Here is a 22,855-nt window from a genome sequence, read left to right as displayed (position 1 = left end):
TGTTAACAATACAGAAAAGATAAATCTGGAAAATTACTTTAAATTAAATTGCCGCAGGAGGGCGAGGGGCGAAAGGTTGAAACTAGTAAAAGACAAATATCAGGGAAACAAAGAGCGATCAACACATGGAGTGGACAGAGTAGATTCCTGGATAGAGTAGCGAAGGCAAGAACCCGGAAGCGATTTAAGAATCAATTGAATATTGCAATGAGGGGTTCTTTAGGGTCATTCTCAATGAATGAACCAAGATAGGCCATATGGCCTTTCTCATCCATAACTATCTTGTGAAAACAGGTAACTGGATGCTAGAAAATTTTTAGATGTTGCATTATCTATAAAAATTGACAGTGGGGATTAAAGCCACTTTTTAAAAAGCCATCAAAACAACACACATCATTATTGTTTGTAAAACTGCGACCGGCCATTAAAGGAAATGGCTTAATGAAGCGGAGTGTGTAAAGCACAGCTTTCTCTCAACTACTTTGATAACCAACTCACCAGTAAAGACAATAGAAGTGTGCGCCGTTTCATGTAGTACTTGTGCAGCTGAGAACCGCGGTTAGTCTTCTTTGACATGCCTGATTGGAAATAATAAAACATTTTAATGAGATTTTGTAGAATAACTCAAGTTAGATATATTTCTTAAGGCTAAAGGGATCAAGGGATATGGGGAGAAGGCAGGGACAGGGTACTGAGTTTGGATGATCAGCATGATCTCATTGAATGGCAGAGCAGGCTCGAGGGGCCGAATGGCCTACTCCTGCTCCTATCTTCTATGTTTCTATGTTTCTATAATATTGTGTACAGCCCTGGACACCAACAACTTCAGACTATCAAGGGCGCATTAATGCCTTTCTGCAGCACACTGAGATTTCCTACATACAGTATGCTTCTTTTAAGATACTTCTGGCTAACTCTGCATGAGCTTAAGTAGATATTAAAATTAATTTTTTGCTTAAACATTGTTTAAATTACAGTCACCTCTGGAGAGATAAGGAGCAAGTGCCCAATCATACAATTAAATGTATTTAAGTGGTCTCTGTACATGCAATGGTCATCACAGAGGTTGCAAAAGATCCTCGTACATATGATCGAAATATAAAATGGACAGCGATAGAATTATCAAACGGCAGACACTAAGCAACAAGAACGCCACATCTACAGCATGGAAAGCCTTATTCATGGCTCTGAAAAATGACTAGGTGAAATGCAGTTCCGATACACGGTTTAAAAGGTTTCCATTGTAAACATCACCTGATTTTTTGGAGATAGTTGACATTCCACTGGACAGTGGGTACGTATTGATCCAGCCTTGTGCAGATTGCTGTCGTGTTCCAACAGCAATGTCAAGATTGTTCCGCGAATCAGCCACAGTTATAACAGACAGGTTATTCACAGAGGGATCCTGGTTGTCTGAAGAATAGTTTTCCATTTGTAAACTTTATGCCCAGTAATTTTTTTTTTGCACCACAATAAAACTGCAACAACTTTTTTCAAACAAAATTGCAGGCGAGAGAATACAAGCAATTGAAAAGCATTAGTATATGGCAGCTGAGCCCCAGCTGTTAAATAGCACTTTCTTGAGGTCATGAAACTATCTTCACCGCACAATGGTTTCCTTATGGTGGCACAATCATAACTGCATTTTGCAGCAAGAGAAAAGATCAACTTCTGCCCCTTCTCTTCGGATGGCACTGACTTATGTTGGGGACCAATTTCTCAGGCATGACTGGAACTTTGCCCAAGTTGCTGTTCTTTATACGTGTGCCCAAATAGCAAGCGTCAATAAGCAAATAGCCTACGAGAGCATCACAGCATCCTGCCCTCACCCGATTTCCACACACACACTCGCGCTTGCCTGCACTGTACAGTGCCAGGAGGGGGAACCCTCCCTGACCAGGGATGCTGAGCCCAATTGTAGCATCTCCCCTGGCATCTAGCTGAGGTCAGCTAACTCAGTATAGATCAGATCTCCTTGGTCTATTAGGCTCAGTAGCACACCATGCAAGTGTGGTGGTTTGTAGCACTTTAATTTTTTGATGAGGCATATTTTAACTGGGCACACCAGCGAGTTTGCTTGTAAGAATACATCAATAGATGTTTTATTGCAACAGCAGCAGCAGACAGTAGGGGCACAGTCTGACGTGGTTCTAAAGGATAGTGTCATTTTGTAAAAGTTTCTTTGGGAAACTGAATCCAGAAATCGTTATAAAGGGAATCAAAAGCAGAATTCTGATGACAGAATGTAGGTCTCCACTCAGCGTTGTAAATACATGCAGCAGCCATTCCCATTACTGAACTCAATGTCCCCGAGTTCCGAACTCAAGCACAAACCACAGAATCCAAAACCAGTCACTCAACACCAGAAAACAGGAGGTAAAATGTGGCCGGTTAGAACATTAACCAAAACGAGCAACAATCAGAACTGACTGGCTTCCAGTTCTCCACCTCTCTTTTGCATTCTTAATTTTAGGGGAGGGAGGATAAACGAGGGCTGAAAATATTCCGATTGCCTCAGGTATCAGTGCTGTGGGCTCACTTTCTCACAAACTTGGATTCATGAAATGCAAATTGGTCGTGGACAAAATTAATTGGTTGAGGCGGGGGCAAGGAGGGGGAGGGGGGCGGATGGAGAGAAGAGTTGATTCTGATGAGGAGCCAAGAACCTACAAGAGGAACTAGATATTATCCTCTCAGTTGCGGTGGGGGTAGAACAGTAGCAAGTTAAAACCGAATGCCAAGAGTAAGGTTCTACGGGTTGAAAAACAAAGACATACATATTCTATGGCGTCAAACTAAAAGAGCGAAGTTCAAAGAATGAGAGAGGTTGTGTGTCACTGTGGAGTGCCAATGAACAAAACAAATGGACTGTTGCATTGTATCGCTAAAAAGATGGAGCATAAATTAGGGGGCATCATGCTGAAAATGTACACTGCTTGAATCAGACCTGACCACGAGTGCTGTACCCTGTTTTGGTCACCAAGACACTAGGGGTACATGGTGGCAGGACAGAGTGAAACCACAAGAATGATCCGTAGCCCCAGAGGATTCAAGTATGACGAAACACTGGAGAAACCTAGGCTCTTCAGGAAGTCAATGAGAGGGGACCCAAAAGTATATACGGTATTAATGGTACAGAAAAGGTCAATCCAGAACTTGAAGGTAAACCATGAACGTCAATCAAGAGAACGCGGGTTCAAACTGGTGAAAGGCAAATTTAGGACCGATGTCCCAAAGTTGTTCATCAAAGAACCATTAGCATTCGGAATAGATCTCGGAGTAGGGTGGTGGGAGCAAAAACCACAGACTTCAACCAGCTTTCATCGTCATTTTCCTGGTGCTAACCCACACTTTGGTGGGACTCGAACTCAACCTCTGGTGGCCAGTCTAGTACCATAACAACAACAACAACGTGTATTGATAGAGCACCTTTAACGTAGTAAAACGTCCCAAGGCACTGCACAGGAGTATTATAAGACCAAAAAAAAAATTGGACACCGAGCCACATAAGGAGAAATTAGGGCAGGTGACCAAAAGCTTGGTCAAAGAGGTAGGTTTTAAGGAGCGTCTTAAAGGAAGAAAGAGAGGTAGAGAGGCGGAGAGGTTTAGGCAGGGAATTCCAGAGCTCAGGGCCTAGGCAACAGAAGGCACGGCCACCAATGGTTAAGTGATTATAATCAGGGATGCTCAAGAGGGCAGAATTAGAGGAGCGCAGATATCTGGGGGGGGTTGTGGGGCTGAAGGAAATTACAGAGATAGGGAGGGGCGAGGCCATGGAGGGATTTGAAAACAAGGATGAGAATTTTGAAATCGAGGCGTTGCTTAACCGGGAGCCAATGTAGGTCAGCGAGCACAGGGGTGATGGGTGAACGGGACTTGGTGCGAGTTAGTACACGGGTAGCCGAGTTTTGGATGACCTCAAGTTTACGTAGAGTGGAATGTGGGAGGCCAGCCAGGAGTGCATTGGAATAGTCCAGTCTAGAGGTAACAAAGGCATGGATGAGGGTTTCAGCAGCGAATGAGGTGAGGCAAGGGCAGAGACGGGCGATGTTACGGAGGTGGTCTTTGTTATGCTGCGGATATGTGGTCTGAAGCTATTTTCAGGGTCAAATATGACACCAAGGTTGCAAACAGTGTGGTTCAGCCTCAGACAGATATTAAGGAGGGTTGGAGTCAGTGGCTAGGGAACGGAGTTTGTGGCGGGGACCGAAAACAATGGCTTCCGTCTTCCCAATATTTAATTGGAGAAAGTTTTTGCTCATCCAGAACTGTATGTCGGACAAGCAGTCTGACAATTTAGACACCGCGGAGGGGTCAAGAGAAGAGGTAGTGAGGTAGAGCTGGGTGTCGTCAGCGTACATGTGGAACCTGACGCTGTGTTTTCGTGTGATGTCGCCAAGGGGCAACATGTAATTGAGAAATAGGAGGAGGCCAAGGATAGATCCTTGGGGGACACCAGAGGTAACAACACGGGAGCAGGAAGAGAAGCCGTTGCAGGTGATTCTCTGGTTACGATTAGTTAGATAAGAATGGAACCAGGCGAGTGCAGTCCCACCCAGCTGGACGACGGTGGAGAGGCGTTGGAGAAGGATGGAGTGGTCAACTGTGTCAAAGGCTGCAGACAAGTCAAGAAGGATGAGGAGGGATAGTTTACCTTTGTCACAGTCACAAAGGATGTCATTTGTGACTTTGATGAGAGCTGTTTCGGTACTGTGGCAAGGGCGGAAACCTGATTGAAGGGATTCAAACATAGAATTGCGGGAAAGATGGGCACGGATTTAGGAGGCGACAACACGTTCAAGGACTTGGGAGAGGAAAAGGAGGTTGGAGATGGGGCAAGGACGGAGAAATCAAGGGTTTTTTTTTTTTTTTTTTTTTTTTTTTTTTTTTTTTTTTTGAGAGAAGCGATGCCGACAGATTTGAAGGAGAGGGGGGACAGTACCTGAGGAGAGAGAACCATTAACAATATCAGCTAACATGGGAGCCAGTAAAGGAAGTTGGGTGGTCAGCAGTTTGGTGGGAATAGGGTCAAGGGAGCAGGAAGTGGGTCTCATGGACAAGATGAGCGTGGAGAGGTCATGAGGGGAGATCGGAGAGAAACTGGAGAAAGATGTGAGTTCAGGGCTAGGGCAGAGAGGAACCTTAGAGGAAGCTTGGTCCAGCAGGCTAGGGGAAAAAAGAGAAATGGCAGAGACAGCTGAACGGATGGTCTCAATCTTAGAGACAAAGAAATCCATGAGCTCCTCACACTTGTTATCGGAGGCGAGGGTGGAGAAGACAGGGGAGAGGGGTTTAAGAAGACGGTTAACAGTAGAGAAAAGGAGCCAGGGTTTATCTTTGCATTTCAGAATGAGTCTGGAGCAATGTTGGCAGATGAGAGCAGGGCCCGATCATGCTTTATGTGGTCCAGCCAGATCTGGCAGTGAATGGCTAAACCAGTTGTCCGCCATATCCACTACATTACTGTACTGTAGCTGTATACAGCGGAAACAGACATGGCAGTCAAGCAGTTAATGAGTGTGTGGACGTCACAAGTGGCTTAAGAAGTGTGACAGTAGTGCTCGCAAAATCAAACAAACTCCACCAAGAACAGCCGTGGGCTGGGAAAGCAAAGCCACTCTGAAAAAACTATGAAACACAAGTCGTCACTCACAGGGTAGCCCTGCTCGAGTCTGAGCAAAAATCTGCTCATGACCAGCTAAACTGAGAGCCATAGGAAATGAGGACACGAGAGAAGTGGTCAATCTCCCTTAACCATCTCACATGTACACCAGGATTTAGAGAACATGGCTCATTATGCATGCTTTCATTGCGATAGTCACCAAAGCCTCAGAAAACTCCACCTACCAAGGGAATCCTGAGCAGAATTCAAAGGCTGTGTACAACCAGAAGTTGGGTTGGAAGGGGGCGGAAGGGCTTGAAGCTCACATTTCAATGGGAAGCTACTACTTTGGTGATGGCACTTTCCTTGCTGGATCTTTTTGACTCACTGCTGAATCTTTGGAATTCTCTACCCCACAGAGCTGTGGATGCTGAGTTGTTGAGTATATTTGAGACAGTGATCAGTGGATTTTTGGATACTAAGGGAACCAAGGGATATGGGGATTGTGCGGGAAAGTGGAGTTGAGGTAGAAGATCAGCCGTGATCTTATTGAATGGTGGAGCAGGTTCGAAGGGCCGAGTGGCCGACTCCTGCTCCTCTCTCTTACGTTATGTCCCTCTAGCGCCTCTGGGGTTGGACTGCTGGTGACAATTACTAAGCACCACAGTACTGTGATAACGGTCTGCACCAGCTGCTTTGGGTTAAAAGGAGCTATTCAGCTTCTACTGGTACATCTCCCATTTATCCTCTGAAAATCAGTCCTTGCCAGGAGGAGAAAGTCATGATCAAGCTGTCAAGGTAGAAGCTTTAGAAACTTTCTCCTAATGCACTCAAGAACATAAGAGAAAGCAGGTGTTTGTGCCAGTTTAAGAATAATGATGGCCATATAGCCTGGACCTAAACCTTAGTTCGCATCCACAGATATAATAAAGAAAGGGAATGGTTGAAGCGAATAGTATAGATGCATTTAAGGGGAGGCTAGACAAGCATATGAGGGAGAAGGGAATAGAGGGTTACGCTGATGGAGTGAGATGAGGAAAGACGGGAGGAGGCTCGAGTGGAACATAAACGCCGGCATGGACCGAACGGCCTGTTTCTGTGCCGTATAGCCGATGTAATCCTATATAAAGAAAGAAAGACTTGCATTTATACAGCGCCTATCACGACCACCGGATGTCCCAAAGCGCTTTACAGCCAATGAAGTACTTTTTGCAGTGTAGTCACTGTTGTAATGTTGCAATGTTAAAAACAAACTGGTGCGTGCAAATGTAGGATCAAAAATGGAGAAAAGAAAAGAAAATATGAAATATGTGCATTGCTCTTTGACGAAAAAGAGGCAAAATTATGGTGGGGGGGGGGAAGAAAAAAAATCACTGGGATGGGCCTTTGTTCTTTTAGAACGCTACTCTAAGTGTCTTGCCTCCATGGCTTATTTGTGGAAGAAAGAACATTAGGAAAAAATCACAATTTACAGTTAAAAAATAATTTATTTCCGAAAGATTGACAGGCTGGTTAAATGCCAAACTTGTTTCATTTCAACAGCAGAGGGTGCTGCGACTTGTGGCACAAGCCAATGGACCTGATGGGAGAGAACAAAGCCTCAAATTTCCCTCTTCTATTCCTTCCTCTTCTGTTTCTTATCTTTTCCTGGTTTATCTCCTCAATGTCTGTCTTCTCCTTTCCTGAGCTTGCAGGTATTTTTTAATTTACTCATGGTCTCTCCTTTTCTCTTCCGCATTTCTCCGCTCCACATACAAGTTGCCAGAAGAAAGCAATCTGCAGAGAGTCTTACTTCAGGCATGTGACACAGGACTCTGTACTGAGGGAAGTGAAATATAGGTACCTTTTCTCCCTTATGCTGCTTTAGTGATATTGAGGTAAGGAATAATGAAAGATAAAACACAGCGAAAATGAAAATTAGGCATAGAGTGATGGAGAGAGCGGGGGGGGGGGGGGGAAAGAGAGAGAGAGAGAGAGAGAGAGAGAGAGAGCGAGGGAGAGTGAGAGTGAGAGTGAGAGTGAGAGCGGGAAGGAGAGACACCGAGGGTGGGAAGGAGAGCGAGAGTGCGGGAGGGAGAAAGCGGGCAAGGGCAGGTACGAGGGCGCGAGCGCGGGAGGGTGGGCAAGGGCGAGCGTGAGGGAGAGAGATAGATAAACGGGAGGGAGAGAGGGACAGGGAGGGAGGGAGGGAGCGAGAGAGAGAGAGAGGGCGGGAGGGAGGGAGTTAGAGAGCGTGCGCGAGAAGGAGAGAAAAATAAAAATAAACTATAAGTGTAATCCTCACAAAAATTTCCTTTCTGTACAAATAGGGATGGTTGTAGAAATACTTTAAAATTCATCAGGGGAAAAACAGATGCAAATATCATTGTTAACTAAAATTACCAATATAAAGTACTGAGCGAGTAATACGAGTGAGCCTTTACTACTGGTCTACTACTGTATCTGCAACTAGCCAATCTACAGAGATCTGTTCTGCACGCTGCACTGTTCACACTACTCATAAGCGATTTTAAAGGCGGCAATTCTAGTATTACATTATCAGATTTGATGACAGCAAGCTACTTTGCCAGGAAACAAGTACAAGGCAGATTGATTGTACTGAAGGGGCTTTGGGGCAATGAAACAGGGGGTCCAAAAGGACAGTAGGTTGATTGCGTACTTAAAAGCTAACTCACTTGCTTGCACCTACATTATATTTCCCTCTCAGATACTCGGAAACTCACAACATTGAATTCATTAGGGATAAGATGATTGAGAGCAAGAATGATCCAGATTTCTTTTTAAATGCTACGGCAATGGATAATGTAGAAACAAGCTGGTTAGTTGGCTTCGACGGTGAACAGAGCACAACAAAACTTTGAAATTTAAAGGATTTTTTTTCTCCCAGAGTTATGATGCGGATGGGACATGTTGTATTTATTAACATCTTGATGAAGGGGCTAGTTGAATATCTGATTGATACAGTGCTTTTAATGCAGAAAAAATATCCCACGGCGCTTTATGGAGATGCAAGGGAAAAAATGGATGTCGCGCCAAAGAAGGATGTATTTGGAGAGGTGACAAAAGCTTGGTAGAAGAGGTGGGTTTTAAGGGGGGGGTCTTAAAAGGAGGAGAGGGAGAGAGAGAGAGAACTGGTGGGGTTTAGAGAGGGTATTCCAGACCCTGGGGCCTAGGCAGCTAAGGGCCAAGAACAGGATTAAGGGTTATAAAGTGAGTACAGATAGAGACGATCAGATATTGTGTGCAAAACAATATCTGGCTGCTGGCACCATGGCAATATGCCAAGAAAGGCAACTGGTCAAGGATGAACAATATAAAATGGAGTTCTGCAGCTTAAATTTTGGGAGAAATTTGTAAATATTTTCTCAGCTGGGTGGATTCTTTGATGGACCGGAATGTACATGATCTGTAGATGGAATGGGCTCGATGCGCCCGATACCCCTATTTCATTCCGCGTTTTCTTGGGTCCTGTAATTAGACTAAGCGTTAAGCCGTTTTTTTTTTGCATTGCAATAATTCAGTGCCAGATTCAAGACGTCAATCAGCAAATGTAATGCACCCATTGTGCAATTTTGTACCCATTTAAAGTCACTGCCGGTGAGAGGAAGTTCCTTAAACATTTGGTTAAAACACCAATGTAGTCTTTAGTTTAGAGAAGCAGAAAGGAAAGGTTATACAGAATTTAATCAATTCACCCAATATAGAAAGAAGCCAGACACACATTTGAACTTTAAATATATCTCAATCAGTACTATTTCAGTTAATCTCAAGATAAAACTTCAACAGCACCTTAATGAAATTTCTCCAAATTCTCGGCATTAGGAAACAAATACATTTTGTATATAAATGTACATTTAAATACCCTGGCCACTGCCCTGAAACCTCTGAACTTTTCTCCAGTCTCTCATCTGTGTTGCTAATTTCCCCTTGTCCTATAGCCTGCCAATTAGCCACATTCTCAACCCTCCATTCCCTCACCCACTTCAAACGTCCTCTGCATATTTATCTACTTATGCCAGATGTGGTCCTTCCGGCCTCCACTTTGCACATTCGACAAACGGCACGGGGCTCAGTCCTCCTTCCACTGATTTAAACTAGATTTTAAATGGGAAGGCGAACAACCTTACCAGGAGGAACAAGTTGGTTTGCATTGAGGTACTTCTTATCAGAGAACATGGCTGTCCAAAACTTGATCATAATACTGATATCTTCCCGCAGTCTCTTCTCCTCTTGCGTTGGATATTTAGGTGCAACGCTAAAATAATTAGAAAAAATTAAATGGAGATACCTCTATGCCACTACACAGAAAATAAATATGATTTTGCACTGTAACAATGATAATATTTACCTAAAATAGTCAAAGGCAGTGGAATAGACCTTCTCTCTCAACACATTCCGAATTGTGACATTGGAAATGACATCAGCGTGCAATAATGCAAGACCGAGTGTCAATAACCTAGGGCGACAAAGGGAAAAGTAATTAGATATGCGAGTAGCCTAGTGAGTGTCAGCCGTGGCTCAGTGGGCAGCACACTCACCTCTGAGTCAGGAGGTCGTGGGTTCAAGTCCCACTCCAGGGGCTTGAGCACATAAAGCTAGGCTGACACTTGAGTGCAGTACTAAGGGAGTGCTGCATTGTCGGAGGTGCTGTCTTTCAGATGAGACGTTAAACCGAGGCCCCGTTTGCGCTCTTGGGTGGATGTAAAAGATCCCATGGCACTATTTCGAAGAAGAGCAGGGGAGTTATCCCCGGTGTCCTGGCCAATATTTATCCCTCAACCAAGATAACAAAAACAGATTATCTGGTCATTATCACATTGCTGTTTGTGGGAGTTTGCCGAGTGCAAATTGGTTACCGCGTTTCCCACATTACAAAAGTACTTAATTGGCTGTAAAGCGCTTTGAGACGTCCGGTGGTCGTGAAAGGCGCTATATAAATGCAAGTTGTCTTCATCTTCTTACCCTGCTCGAGGGGCCGTATGGCTTACTCCTGCTCCTGTTTCTTATGTCTTTAACCCTTTACCAGACAACTTTAATCCAAAAATATTTCCGACACATTAAGGCTATGCAGCAGTATCAATACATGGCACCAGAGTCCTCGGGTGCGGGCTCAGTCCCACGGCTCTCCATATGCCAAGTTACCAATTTCAGCCATGCTGTTCTAGAAGATAGCAAGCAAAGGCTGGCACCTCCTCCACAAGGACTGAAGGAAAGGGGGAAATAAAACATTTTGCAGGGTGAGTCACCCAACGCTGTAATCATCCGCCATTTAGCAGAATCCTGGGAATAGAGCTTCAGCTTTTTCATCCAGGGTTGGTTCATGGGAAGACTAATGGGAGAAAAATGACTGTACATTTCAATAAAAAGCTCTTTCCTCTCACTCGAGAGCAAATTTGAAGTAGAAGCATTATGATTTGTTTTGTACGTTAATGCAATCTCCACAGTCGTCGCACTCCACGTACTTGAATCTTGGCCCAATGGCAGCCACGTGTCTGTTCAAACTCCCCTTTGAGGCTCCAACGTTTAATGAGAGAGAGCGTTGCAGAAGACTGCCAAAGATTTCCACCTGGTCTGCACTGCAGTACTTGGCAATCTCGAACCTTTGCAGCAGGAACTAAAGCAAAGAAGGAGAAAAAAATATAATAAATGGACTTGCGGTAATCATAAGATAAAAGCCAGATCAGTTAACTGGATACAATGCATTATACACATTTCTTTGCAATGGTTTTCCCAAACATTATTCTGGAACTGTTTTAAGTAAATCTTGACAATCTTGAATCCAAATACTGTAGTACAAAGTACTAAAGAATTAGAAAGTGCTGTAGTACCCAAGGACAGCTCGCTACCCAAAATGATTTACAAGTCCCATCTTGCATTCATCAAGAGTCGGGGGATGCCTTGCACTTGCCTCTATCCAGATGTGGTGTGGTGTAACTTCCGGGGCACAGGGCTTGGGCTGGCTCTCTTCAGAAGCTGCCAAAGGATCAGCTTCTTTTTTCTCTTCTGAGAAAAGGCCAAACTTCTGTTGCATGGTCATCTGCCAGGCTCCAACCATTTCCCGCATAAACTGCAAACCAGAACAAGCAAAATAGAAAATGCTCCTTCTTGCCATCAATAAATGGACCACAAGCACAATGCATCAAAAGGCCATTGCATTTAAGATCAGGACAATCTTTTCACTGAGCTCCAAGGTAATTTAGGGCAAGCAACAATGTTCCCTCTAATGTTTTTTTGGCGCCGCACAGCTTTTGCATTGACAAGCCGGCTGCACGGGTTCCCTGGAGCGCTGCGCGGCCACATAGGCAGGGTTCTGAGGACAAGTTATTTGTAACTAAACGCATGAGGCCATCAAAGAGTGGTACGAGCTCTGTGGAGCAGTCACAATGAAGGGGATGCTGCGGTGACCATCCCAGCATAACTGCTGCACACTGACCCCTGAAATAGATGCTTACAAAGCACTGTAGAGGGAGATGGACGGTAACAAGAAAAAAAAAACTACCACCTTTTCTCCCCTCCTCCCCAAGGTTGCCGACTGTTGCTGGTACGGCCATAGAGGACATCATAGCTGATGCTGATCCTGGCCGTCACGCAATGTCTGGAGGAATCAGGAGCAGGAACAGAGGTTGATTCTGGAGATGAAGGGGTTGTCTTATGAAGAAAGGTTGAGCAGGTTGGGCCTTGTTGGAGTTGGAGTTTAGAAAAATGAGAGGGGAGCATATTGAAACATATAAGGTTCTGAAGGGGCTTGACAGGGTAGATGCAGAGAGGATTCTTCACCTCGTGGGGGGAATCTATATAACTAAGGGGCATAATTTCAGAATAAGGGGGCAGGCACCCTGTTAAATCGGAAATGAGGAGGAATTTCTTCTCTCAGAGGGTCGTGAACCTTTGGAATTCTCTTCCCCAGAGAGCTGTGGAGGCTGGGTCATTGAATATATTTAAGGTGGAGATAGACAGATTTTTGAAAGGTAAGGGAGTCAAGGGTTATAGGGAGCGTGCAGGGAAGTGGAGTTAAGGCCAAGATCAGATCAGCCATGATCTTATTGAATGGCGGAGCAGGCTCGAGGGGCCGAATGGCCCACACCTGCTCCTACGTCTTATGTAACTCCTGGATGATCAGCTTTTTCCCTCACTAGCCCTGGGCCACCAAGGCCAACTACAACACCCCCAACTACTGTCAAAGTTGGAACCTTCTGGTCCAACGACTAAACGGCTGTCTTTATTTAGCATGTCACCGGAGAGCTAATAACATTTATAAAATAAATTATGAAAGTTATATTAATTTCAAATATTCCTGCAACAAACTTTTATTCTAACTGTCAAACAAAAAAATACATTATTTTTTTAAAACCAGCATTTCAAATTAAACTTTTGTAGGAAATAAAATGGCTTTGTAATTCTTATTACTGACATTGTTAAAAAAATTCTATGTATGTATACGCACACATATATACATACATATAGATAAAAGGATAAATGGATTTTAAAAGTTAATCTAATCCGAGGTGTTTGAGAGGTCAAGAAAGAAATACTATGATAAAAGACCAATCAAAGGCAGTTCAATAAATCTTCCTCCCTGCCTTGTGAATTAGCTACATCGTCAGTGCACAGCAGGCGAACATCTATAGATTATTTTCTGATCTGTACACTTTCAGGTCATCTCGGGATCTGCAGAGTCTCAAAAATAAATTATGCCCAATAAATGTGTAGCTATTAATCCAGCAAGAAGTTTCTTCTTTTTGCAATAAAAAAAAAGATCTTGCAAGAAGACAGAGATGCATGCTCACTACTCGAAGGTGGTGAGTGGCATTAACTCAATAAAGGCTTAATTGCTGCAACTTAGTTTTAAAAAGGACGTTAACTGAAGGCACAATACTTACTGGCACCTCTATGCCATTCTTTGCAGCCAGCAGCCACTCCCAACAAGCGACAGCAGTTTCTATGCCCAGCGCTGTAAACATGCGCAGAGGGGCCCAGCACAGATGGTGAAGGAGTTGAGGATCACAAACTGTAGCCAGACAGAAAGGAAACAACAACAAAAATAGAACTCTTTCCATGAATGAGCAATCTAATTATTCATTTCAATTTGAAATGGACTACAAGAGAGTTAAATGATGAGAAGCGTTCGTGACAATTAATGGAGTTTTATAACTGATTTGCCACGTGCTGGTGCAATTATTGATCAAAAATCTTCATCCAGACTTCCTTTGTAAATAAAACAGCCACACAAGTAACGACAAGTAATGTTAAGTGTCAGCATCAACTCAAATTGAACCTCGGAGGCTGCAGTATATCACTACTGCAGCCTCACAGAAATTAGACATTTTCAGCACAGGAGGCCATTCAGCCCATCGTGTCTGTGCCGGCCGAAAAAGAGCTATCCAGCCTAATCCCACTTTCCAGCTCTTGGTCCATAGCCCTGTAGGTTATGGCACTTCAAGTGCAGATCCAAGTACTTTTTAAATGCGATGAGGGTTTCTGCCTCTACCACCCTTTCAGGCAGTGAGTTCCAGACCCCCACCACCCTCTGGGTGAAAGAAATTCTCCTCAACTCCCCTCTAATCCTTCTACCAATTACTTTAAATCTGTGCCCTCTGGTTATTGACCTCTCTGCTAGGGGAAATAGGTCCTTCCGATCCACTCTATCTAAGCCCCTCATAATTTTATACACCTCAACCTTCTCTGTTCCAAAGAAAACAACCCCAGCCTATCCAATCTTTCCTCATAGCTAAAGTTCTCCAGTTGTGGCAACATCCTCGTAAATCTGCTCTGCACCCTCTCTAGTGCAATCACATCTATTGTACCGATACGCTAATGACAGTAGTTAGCTTGGAATGCCTTGCTGATTTACACGGGGGGGAAGAGCTAGTACTCCTATTTGTTGGAACATATTCACCGTGGAAAAATGCAAATTTCCCCAATTCCTCTTGTGCATGAATAAAAATACCAGATTTTAAAGCTTGTTTTTTTGATTTAGCCTCTGCAAGTTAACTATATATTTTTTCTATTTCACCCCCCATTTTCCCAAGTGTCAGTAAATTACTGGTGGAGAACTGCGGAGTCTTTCTGTACCCTGTTACACAACAGCCGAGGTGGAGAGATGAGTGCATTTAACTATAAAGTGCTATAGTGAAGCTTTATGCTGTCGGTTTTCCCTTCAGGTGCTACAGGACACTCCAAGGAGTAAGCTCGATTTAAGCAGAAGGTTAATGAGTTGATCTCTGCCGCGGCGGTTCAAAACATTAACACTCTGGTTTAGTGCTTCTAAACCTTCAATAAATTCACTCTTTTGACTTCATTGCAATTCAATTACAAAGTTACTGTAAAGTATAGTGCCTGTGTCTCATCAATGCATAAGTCGCATCCTATATCACGTATTAAAAGTGTAAATTAGACATTACATAGTTCTTCTGCATTGCATCTTGTGTAACACAGACCATACCTTTTTGCCAGATAACAATTATTTCAGTTAGAGATTGTAACAGCTATGCCCCTCACCTTTGCTGCTGATGAGCAAAGCTGTAAGGTTGAACATGGACTGTGTGTAAGCCTCACTCCCAACCGATTCCAGTGCATCGTTAAGCTGTTTAATCATGACTTTGTTCAGGTCAGACTGCCGACCAGTTGCTTCAGAGAATTGAATCATGCCGGCGATCTGCAGAGAGAAAAAGCACTGAAATACCCCAAAATACTGAACAGGCAGCAGATGTAGGTTCCATATGACAGGCAACAGAATCATTGCTGGGGTTTTATAGAATAATTCCGTACCACTGAAGTCTAATTCTAGCAAAGTAATGCACTGAAGGACAATATTTTTGCTTCACCTTATCTTTCTTTTTCTAAACTAATTTTTTTTCGCCTTTTCTCCTGAAGGTGCTGACTTTTAACAGGATATAGTTCTGTGGGAATGTTAACCCTCCAGTGCCTCACCGAGTGCCATTATTCTTTGTGTAAACCAAGCATCGGCAGGATATTCGACCGGGGACCTGTTCAACAGCCATGCCTGTTCCTGTCCTCCCGCACGTTTTCAAGAACAATGTGCCTGTCAATTTGGCTCAGTCTAGACGGCTGTGGGATTCAAGACCCACTCCAGCACATAACCTATAGACTGACACAGTGCAGTGCTGATGCAGTCTTTCCGTCGAGCCGAGATCCCATCTGCTTGCTTGGATGGATGTAAAAGATCCCATGGCAGTGTTCAAAGCAGAGCAGACAATTCTACTGGTATCTTGGCCAATATTCATTACTCAACCAACACCACCAATACAGATTAACTTAACATTTATCTCATTTCCTGGACACAAATACGAGCATACAAAAAAAGACAAGCAAGAAAAGACCATCTGGTCCATCAATTCTGCCCCACACAATCGTGATGCAGGAAGCATCATGAATAGACGCCCCCCCACCCCCCACTCCTGGAGGAAGCAAAAAAGCAGAGATTAAATACCCAATGCTAATGAGGGGGGTAAATCTGGAAAATTCCTCAGAGACCACCATGGCAGTCGAAAATTAGTCCAGGAGACCACACTGCCCAAGCTTATATTACCTGGCATTTTACCCACCTTTTATAACACATGATCTGCGTCCTAGCCAATTAGCTGCCCTGTTTGCCTACGTGACAACAGTGACTGCACTTTACAAAGTAGTTCACTGGATGTAAAGCACTTTGGGCCATCTTGAAACCACGATAAGACACTATAAATAAATGCAACCGATTTTTTTCTTTAATAAAAACAGAAAATGCTGGAAATACTCAGCAGGTCAGGCAGCGTCTGTGGAGAAAGAGAAACAGAGTTAACGTTTCAGATCAATGACCTTTCGTCAGAGCTGATGAAAGGTCATGGACCCAAAACGTTAACTCTGTTTCTCTTTCTCCACAGAGGCTGCCTGACCTGCGGAGCATTTCCAGCCTTTTCCGTTTTTATTTCAGATTTCCAGCGTCCGCAGTATTTTGCTTTCGTATTGGATTTTTCTTTCTTTCTTGCCAGGGCTCCTTTCACACAGCTCTGAATGAGTGGTTTCAGTGCAGCGTTGACAGTGAGGAAGCAGCTTGTGCACCTCAGCTCCGGATTCTGGAGTCTCAGAACAAACAACAAAAAAAGAGAAGGCAAAGGAATACCTTACAAAGCAGCATTTACCTCTCCTGCAGAACGATTGCGTAGATTGAGGGAAGCCATAAAGTTGGAGTAGTCCTTCTTGACGCAAGCAGGCCTTTCAGTTAGCTGAGTAGCCTGCAGATTAATGCACGGAACATGTAAAGCATTCTTGGTGTAAAATGTTTCAATCAGAAGATGGGAAATGTAAATATTTAGAGACAGAAAATAACAGTTTATTTAAGTTTTAGGCTCCTGTGACAATAGTACAAGACAAACATAATTCTGACATTTAATCCATTTTGGAGACTGTAGATAACGTATCTGCTATTAATCTACAAATTCCAATAGGTTTCATCAAAATATCCAACTCTCATACAACATCAGGAGTAAAGATGTCTTACTGCAATTATATACTGCCCTGGTGAGACCACACCTGGAGTATTGTGTACAGTTCTGGTCTCCTTACCTAAGGAAGGATATATTGTACTTGCCATGGAGGGAGTGCAACGAAGGTTCACCAAACTGGTTCCTGGGATGGGGGGATTGTCCTATGAGGAGAGATTGAGTAGACTAGGCCTATATTCTCTAGAGTTTAGAAGAATGAGAGGTGGTCTCATTGAAACATACACAATTCTTTCAGGGCTTGACAGGGTAGATGCAGGGAGGATGTTTCCTCTGGCTGGGGAGTCTAGAACACGGGGTCACAGTCTCAGAATAAGGGGTCGGCCATCTAGGACTGAGAGGAGGAGAAATTTCTTCACTCAGAGGGTGGTGAATCTTTGGAATTCTCTACCCCAGAGGGCTGTGGAGGCTGTCGTTGAGTATATTCAAGACAGAGATCGATAGATTTTTGATTATTAAGGGAATCAAGGGATATGGGGATAGTGCAGGAAAGTGGAGTTGAGGTAGAAGATCAGCCATGATCTTATTGAATGGCGGAGCAGGCTCGAGGGGCTGAATGGCCTACTCCTGCTCTTATTTCTTATGTTCTTATCGGTACTTAGGAAATACCTGATACCATTTCTTGACAATATTAAATAATTACAGTCATTCTCTCACCACCACATCCTCATCCAACCAGTTCAGGGCAGTCTGTGCTTTAAAATGCATCAATCATCAGTGGCAGGGAAATTTGTTGAGAGAAAATATCAGTTTCTTGACATTTCAGTCACCTGTGACAATTACACAAGATATAATGGCCCAGAACTTGGTGTCGGGGGCTTGCCGCGCGTGCAAGCCCCCGATCTGCACTCACCCTGAAGCCCGGGCCTGCTTGCATTTCCTGTCACAGGCCCGGTTCAGATGTCGGCGCGCAGTGCTTACCTGATCCAGCGGCGTAGTTAGTGCAGTGTGTCGGCTGGGATCAGGTGAGCACTGTACAACCAATCAGGGGAGGGGAAGGTTCATTCATGAGTTTGAGAGTAAGAACTGTCAAACTCATGAAAACTACGGGGGCCCAAAACACTATTTAAACTACATCCCAATCATTAAATTAAGTATAAATAAGTTAAAAAAAATAATTTAAACAATTTTTTTTTGTTGACAAAAATAAATTTTTAATAAAAAGGGTCTAAAACTAAACTTACCTTATTGTAGATTCTTTAAAATAATAAACCTGTGGGAAAAAACATTCTAAATTACACTAAAACACCACTTACCTGTAAAAGTAAATAGTTACGTGTGCTTTTTACAAGCGTAAAGACCGGAGGCCTTTACACATGCGCAAATCCCCCAAAACAGAGGAAATCCAAGACGCACGCGCTGCCCCCTACAGCGCATGCGCTAGCCTCTTCAACTCTTGGGTTAGAGGAGAGGAAATGCCGGTTTTCAGCGCATGCGCTGTGCATACTGAAAACCGGCATTTCCTCCGTCCAGGCGCGTGAGTACCCTTTCCGTACTCACGCGTTTGGGGAGGAATTACTGCCCCAATATGATTCCGATATTTAAAAATCACAGTTCTGGCGATTGCAGCTTCCATATCTGCTATTAATCACAAGTGAAATATTCTTTAATCAGGTAACAGGAACCACAACTTATAGGGGTGGGGGCTGAGCCAGATGTTAACTGTCTTTGAATACAACGATCAAAGCTCTCAGCATGAAAAACCTGCGACGCCGCTACTAGAGGATCGAAATCACTCAATTAAGCCAAGCAAGTTGAAGCAACAGGTAAACCTTGGATTCTGACTGGGAGTCAACAGCTCATACCGTACAGCCTTAATCAACATTCGCTAAGTTTGAATATTTTGCGATTATAGCCAAATAACTATATCTTCCACGGGTTTATATACCTTTTTATCTGGAACAGCAATGAGCAAAGTATTTACAGCACAGAAACAGGCCATTCAGCCCAACAGGTCCATGCCGGGTGCCCAACATAATAAGCTGCCAGTTACACTTCGGGAACGAGTGGTACATCAGAGCAATACTGAGGGACCCAAGGATCAAATCCAACCAAAGGGGATGACGGATTCTAGTTTTGATCGACTATAAGGGCTATAAGCTATTCTGGTTTAACTGTTTCAATCTAATCCACAGCTAACCAGGTACCAGAGTGTAAAATAGCCCATAGTTGGCACACTAAGAGCTACAAAATAAAATGGACTATTAATAGGTCAACTCATTTAAAATAATAATCAATATTTATCTAAAGGGTGCACAAACTATTCCACAGGATTATACAAAGTCCAGTTACAGAACTTTGGGTGTTGCGTTTATAACTGGTCCAACCAGTTGATTATGGCAATAAACCCAGTAAATAGCTTCAAGCCCATCCGTTAATAAAAATACACAAAGTTTTAAGCTATGGGAAGATCTAAAATAGGGTGACCATATTTTCGAAACCAAATCCAGGGACGCACAGGGCGGGAGCACAGCAAAGGAGCCAGGACGGAAAAGGTAGGTTGTGCAGCATAGCGAGGCAATTTTTTTTAGCAGCCTATATATACACTACAAATGCAAAACAAATGTGCATATAATTACCGCGGATGTGACATCACGCGAAAGAAATGCATTCAGACACCGTTTATGAAAAATACACCAACACTGTTCAGTCCACTGACCTGAAGCTGTGATTACATTGAACGGTATGATATACATATATTCCAATGAATATGGCTCTAGTCTATTCGGGGACGGGTTTTGTGAACTGGGGAAATTGTTTGCCCGGGGACACAGTACCTCACCCGGGGACTGTCCCTGGAAAATGGGGACAAATGGTCACCTTAATCTCAAAACCATCTAATACAACTCTGGGGACAGTAAAGACCTGCTCCGCACAATTCATGCTTCGAGTATTCTGCAATCCCCCTACCCATTCCAACTTTCTGCACTCCTCTGCTAAAAGTACCTGTAGCCTAACCGAGTACCTCTTCATGATGTGCAAGCTTGGAGGTGCATTTACACTAGAGTGTGGATTTTTTTCCCCCAACACCCCATCCCTCCTGTTCCCACACACCAGAGGGAAGAAAGCACTCGATGTGCAATGCACCTGTCCAGCCCCAGGCTCACAGGGATTTCCAGCTCTAGATCAATTGCATGGCTTGGGGGCACACCCAGGCACGAAAGGTGCTTTAGAAATACAAGTTCTTTCGATTAATATTTTATACATCACCTACAAAGTATGTAAAACACTTGCAGTATCACTATTTTATAAATTTCCTACAGTATTAATATTTTGTAAATGGCTTACAGTATCAATATCTTATGAATCTACAGTACTGATATTTTATAAAACATTTGCAATAGCGACATTTTATAAAACTCCAATCAACATTTTATAAGCGTTTACTGTATTGATATTTAATAAGTTGTTACAGTATTGATTTTATAAATCGTTTTGACGTTTTATAAATATGGCTTAGCATTGATATTTGTCAAACACCTATAATATTGATACTTCATAATCACCTGCAGTATTGATATCTTGCATATTTCCTTACAATTAACAGAAGCAAATAATGTAAAATATAAATGCAGGTGGATGATTACCTCAAACCCAAGACCAGATTGTGTTATATTGCATTAAAAAAAATTTGTTCCTGGGATCTGGGCGTTGCTGGCAAGGCCGGCATTTATTGCCCATCCCTAATTGCCCTCGAGAAGGTGGTGGTGAGCCGCCTTCTTGAACCGCTGCAGTCCGTGCGGTGAAGGTACTCCCACAGTTCTGTTAGGGAGGAAGTTCCAGGATTTTGACCCGGCGACAATGAAGGAACGTCGATATAGTTCCAAGTCAGGATGATGTGTGACTTGGAGGGGAACTTGGAGGTGGTGGTGTTCCCATGAGCCTGCTGCCCTTGTCCTTCTAGGTGCTGTCGAAGAAGGGTTGCATGCCCCACCTTTACAGACAGGTCTCCAACAGTTTAATAATGCTGGTCATCAGAAGGCAATGTTGACAACAGAATAGCACATTCAAAGCTATCTATACAGAATACAATATTTCAAACCACATTCTATACCACCACCTGTTATACTTCCAAGTACTTTGAAAAAACACAAGAAGCAATTTATAACACACACCATTTACAGAAAGACATTAAGAATGAAACAGCAACCACCTTTAAGCAGCATTGCATTATATCAGTTATTCACCTGTTGTGCTCCATAATCCGCTGAAAATCAGTCAGCACAGCCATGAATACTTTTCTGCCGTGTGATTCAGTGCGTGCCAATTCATTCTCTACCTAATTTTTTCTGTACTGATAGTTTAATAAGGCCTCACTAAGCAAGTCTTTCCTTTTGTATTTAAGCTAGTAAAGAAGAATGTTGTAAAGCAAACTAAAGTGGCCTGTAATACATTTTTTTCTCTTCCCTGCACCCCCCCCCCCCACCCACCATCTAATGAAGGTGCTAACTCTTGTTGAGGTATGGTTCCTCCAGTATCCCTCAGTCAAGAGACCACACCTCAAACGTGGGCCTAAACAGGGCATGCCAGCAGGCTACTCGACAGTGGAGGGCTTCAGGGCCAAGTCTGACTGTGTAGCCTTGTCTCAGTGGGTAGCAACCTCACCTCCTGAGTCAGAAGGTTGTGGGTTCAGCTCCCACTCCAGATACTTGAGCACAAAAATCTAGGCTGACACTCCAGTGCAGATCAGAGGGAGTGCTGCACTGTCGGAGGTGCCGTCTTTCGGATTCGAAGTTAAATCGAGGCCCCGTCTGCTCTCTCAGGTGGACGTAAAAGATCCCATGGCCACTATTTGAAGAGCAGCAGGGGAGTTAAACCTGGTGTCCTGGCCAATATTTATCCCTCAATCAACATCACAAACAGATTATCTGGTTGTTATCACATTGCTGTTTGTGGGAGCTTGCTGTGCGCAAATTGGCTGCCACGTTTCCTACATTACAACGGTGACTATACTTCAAAAAGTACTTAATTGGCTGTAAAGCACTTTGGGACGTCCGGTGGTCACGAAAGGCGCTATAGAAGTGTAAGTCTTTCTTTCTTTCAGGAACCTCGATTTTAGCTCTCCTTAGCTTAGGGATTGCTAAAGCCAAAACAACATGTAGGAATGTTGTTTCCTACATTACAACAGTGACTACACTTCTGAAGTGCAGTCACTGTTGTAATGTAGGCAACGTGGCAGCCAATCTGTGCACAGCAAGCTCCCACAAACAGCAAAGTCGTGCCCTCACCATCACCGGAGATCAGCTAGCTCGGTGCACACTGGAGGTTGAACCTGGGATCTTCTGCTCTTTATGGCACAGGACTACCATCAACCAGTAGGTCATCAGGGACCTTCTCTTTTGTGCATTCCCAACGTGCAAGCCTTTCCACATATTTTAAGTTCAGAAGAAGAATTTTACAGAGCAAGGTAAGTGGCCTGAACTAGGCGCCGGCTTTCCTCGTCAATAAGTCTCACTATTCTGCATTTTTGAAGTAAATGAAATTTTGTGAACAGCAATGCTACTGCATTCTTCATAGATCACCTACAGCATGTGTGTTATAAAAGGCTTGACGAGAATCTACAGTTAACTCAGGTAAGATTAGAGGATTAGTAGAAATCATTAGAAAGTTAGCAAACCCAATCAAGAAATATTCTTCCTGGTGATTTGCAGGTACCAACCAGTGGATCATGACCAACCATTGCAGTTCACCCCGAGATCATCGTTAAACAGTAAAGATCTACAAAACAATCGAAAATCCACACTGATATACC

At 43.5% G+C, this 22,855-nt stretch overlaps 1 protein-coding gene across 2 annotated transcripts in view; it reads right to left on the bottom strand.

Moving 5' to 3' along the window:
• The window catches only part of pi4kab (phosphatidylinositol 4-kinase, catalytic, alpha b), a 173,243-nt gene that overhangs the window by 49,339 nt on the left and 101,049 nt on the right, over positions 1 to 22,855 (bottom strand). For both annotated transcript variants that reach the window (XM_086012001.1, XM_086012002.1), the window contains 9 exons: positions 16,744 to 16,836; positions 15,101 to 15,257; positions 13,483 to 13,610; positions 11,511 to 11,669; positions 11,065 to 11,216; positions 9,951 to 10,058; positions 9,730 to 9,857; positions 1,255 to 1,413; positions 499 to 578 (listed from right to left, as the gene is read on the bottom strand). In XM_086012001.1, the coding sequence (XP_085868127.1) occupies positions 499 to 578; positions 1,255 to 1,413; positions 9,730 to 9,857; positions 9,951 to 10,058; positions 11,065 to 11,216; positions 11,511 to 11,669; positions 13,483 to 13,610; positions 15,101 to 15,257; positions 16,744 to 16,836 (1,164 nt within the window). The remainder of the gene's footprint in view (positions 1 to 498; positions 579 to 1,254; positions 1,414 to 9,729; positions 9,858 to 9,950; positions 10,059 to 11,064; positions 11,217 to 11,510; positions 11,670 to 13,482; positions 13,611 to 15,100; positions 15,258 to 16,743; positions 16,837 to 22,855) is intronic.

The sequence above is a fragment of the Somniosus microcephalus genome, chromosome 19 (genome assembly GCF_052327205.1).
Source record: "Somniosus microcephalus isolate GS21.2 chromosome 19, FLI_Smic_1.0, whole genome shotgun sequence".
Taxonomy (NCBI): Eukaryota; Metazoa; Chordata; class Chondrichthyes; order Squaliformes; family Somniosidae; genus Somniosus; species Somniosus microcephalus.
Note: the sequence above shows the minus strand (reverse complement) of the source record. Positions and strands in the feature narration are given on the sequence as shown.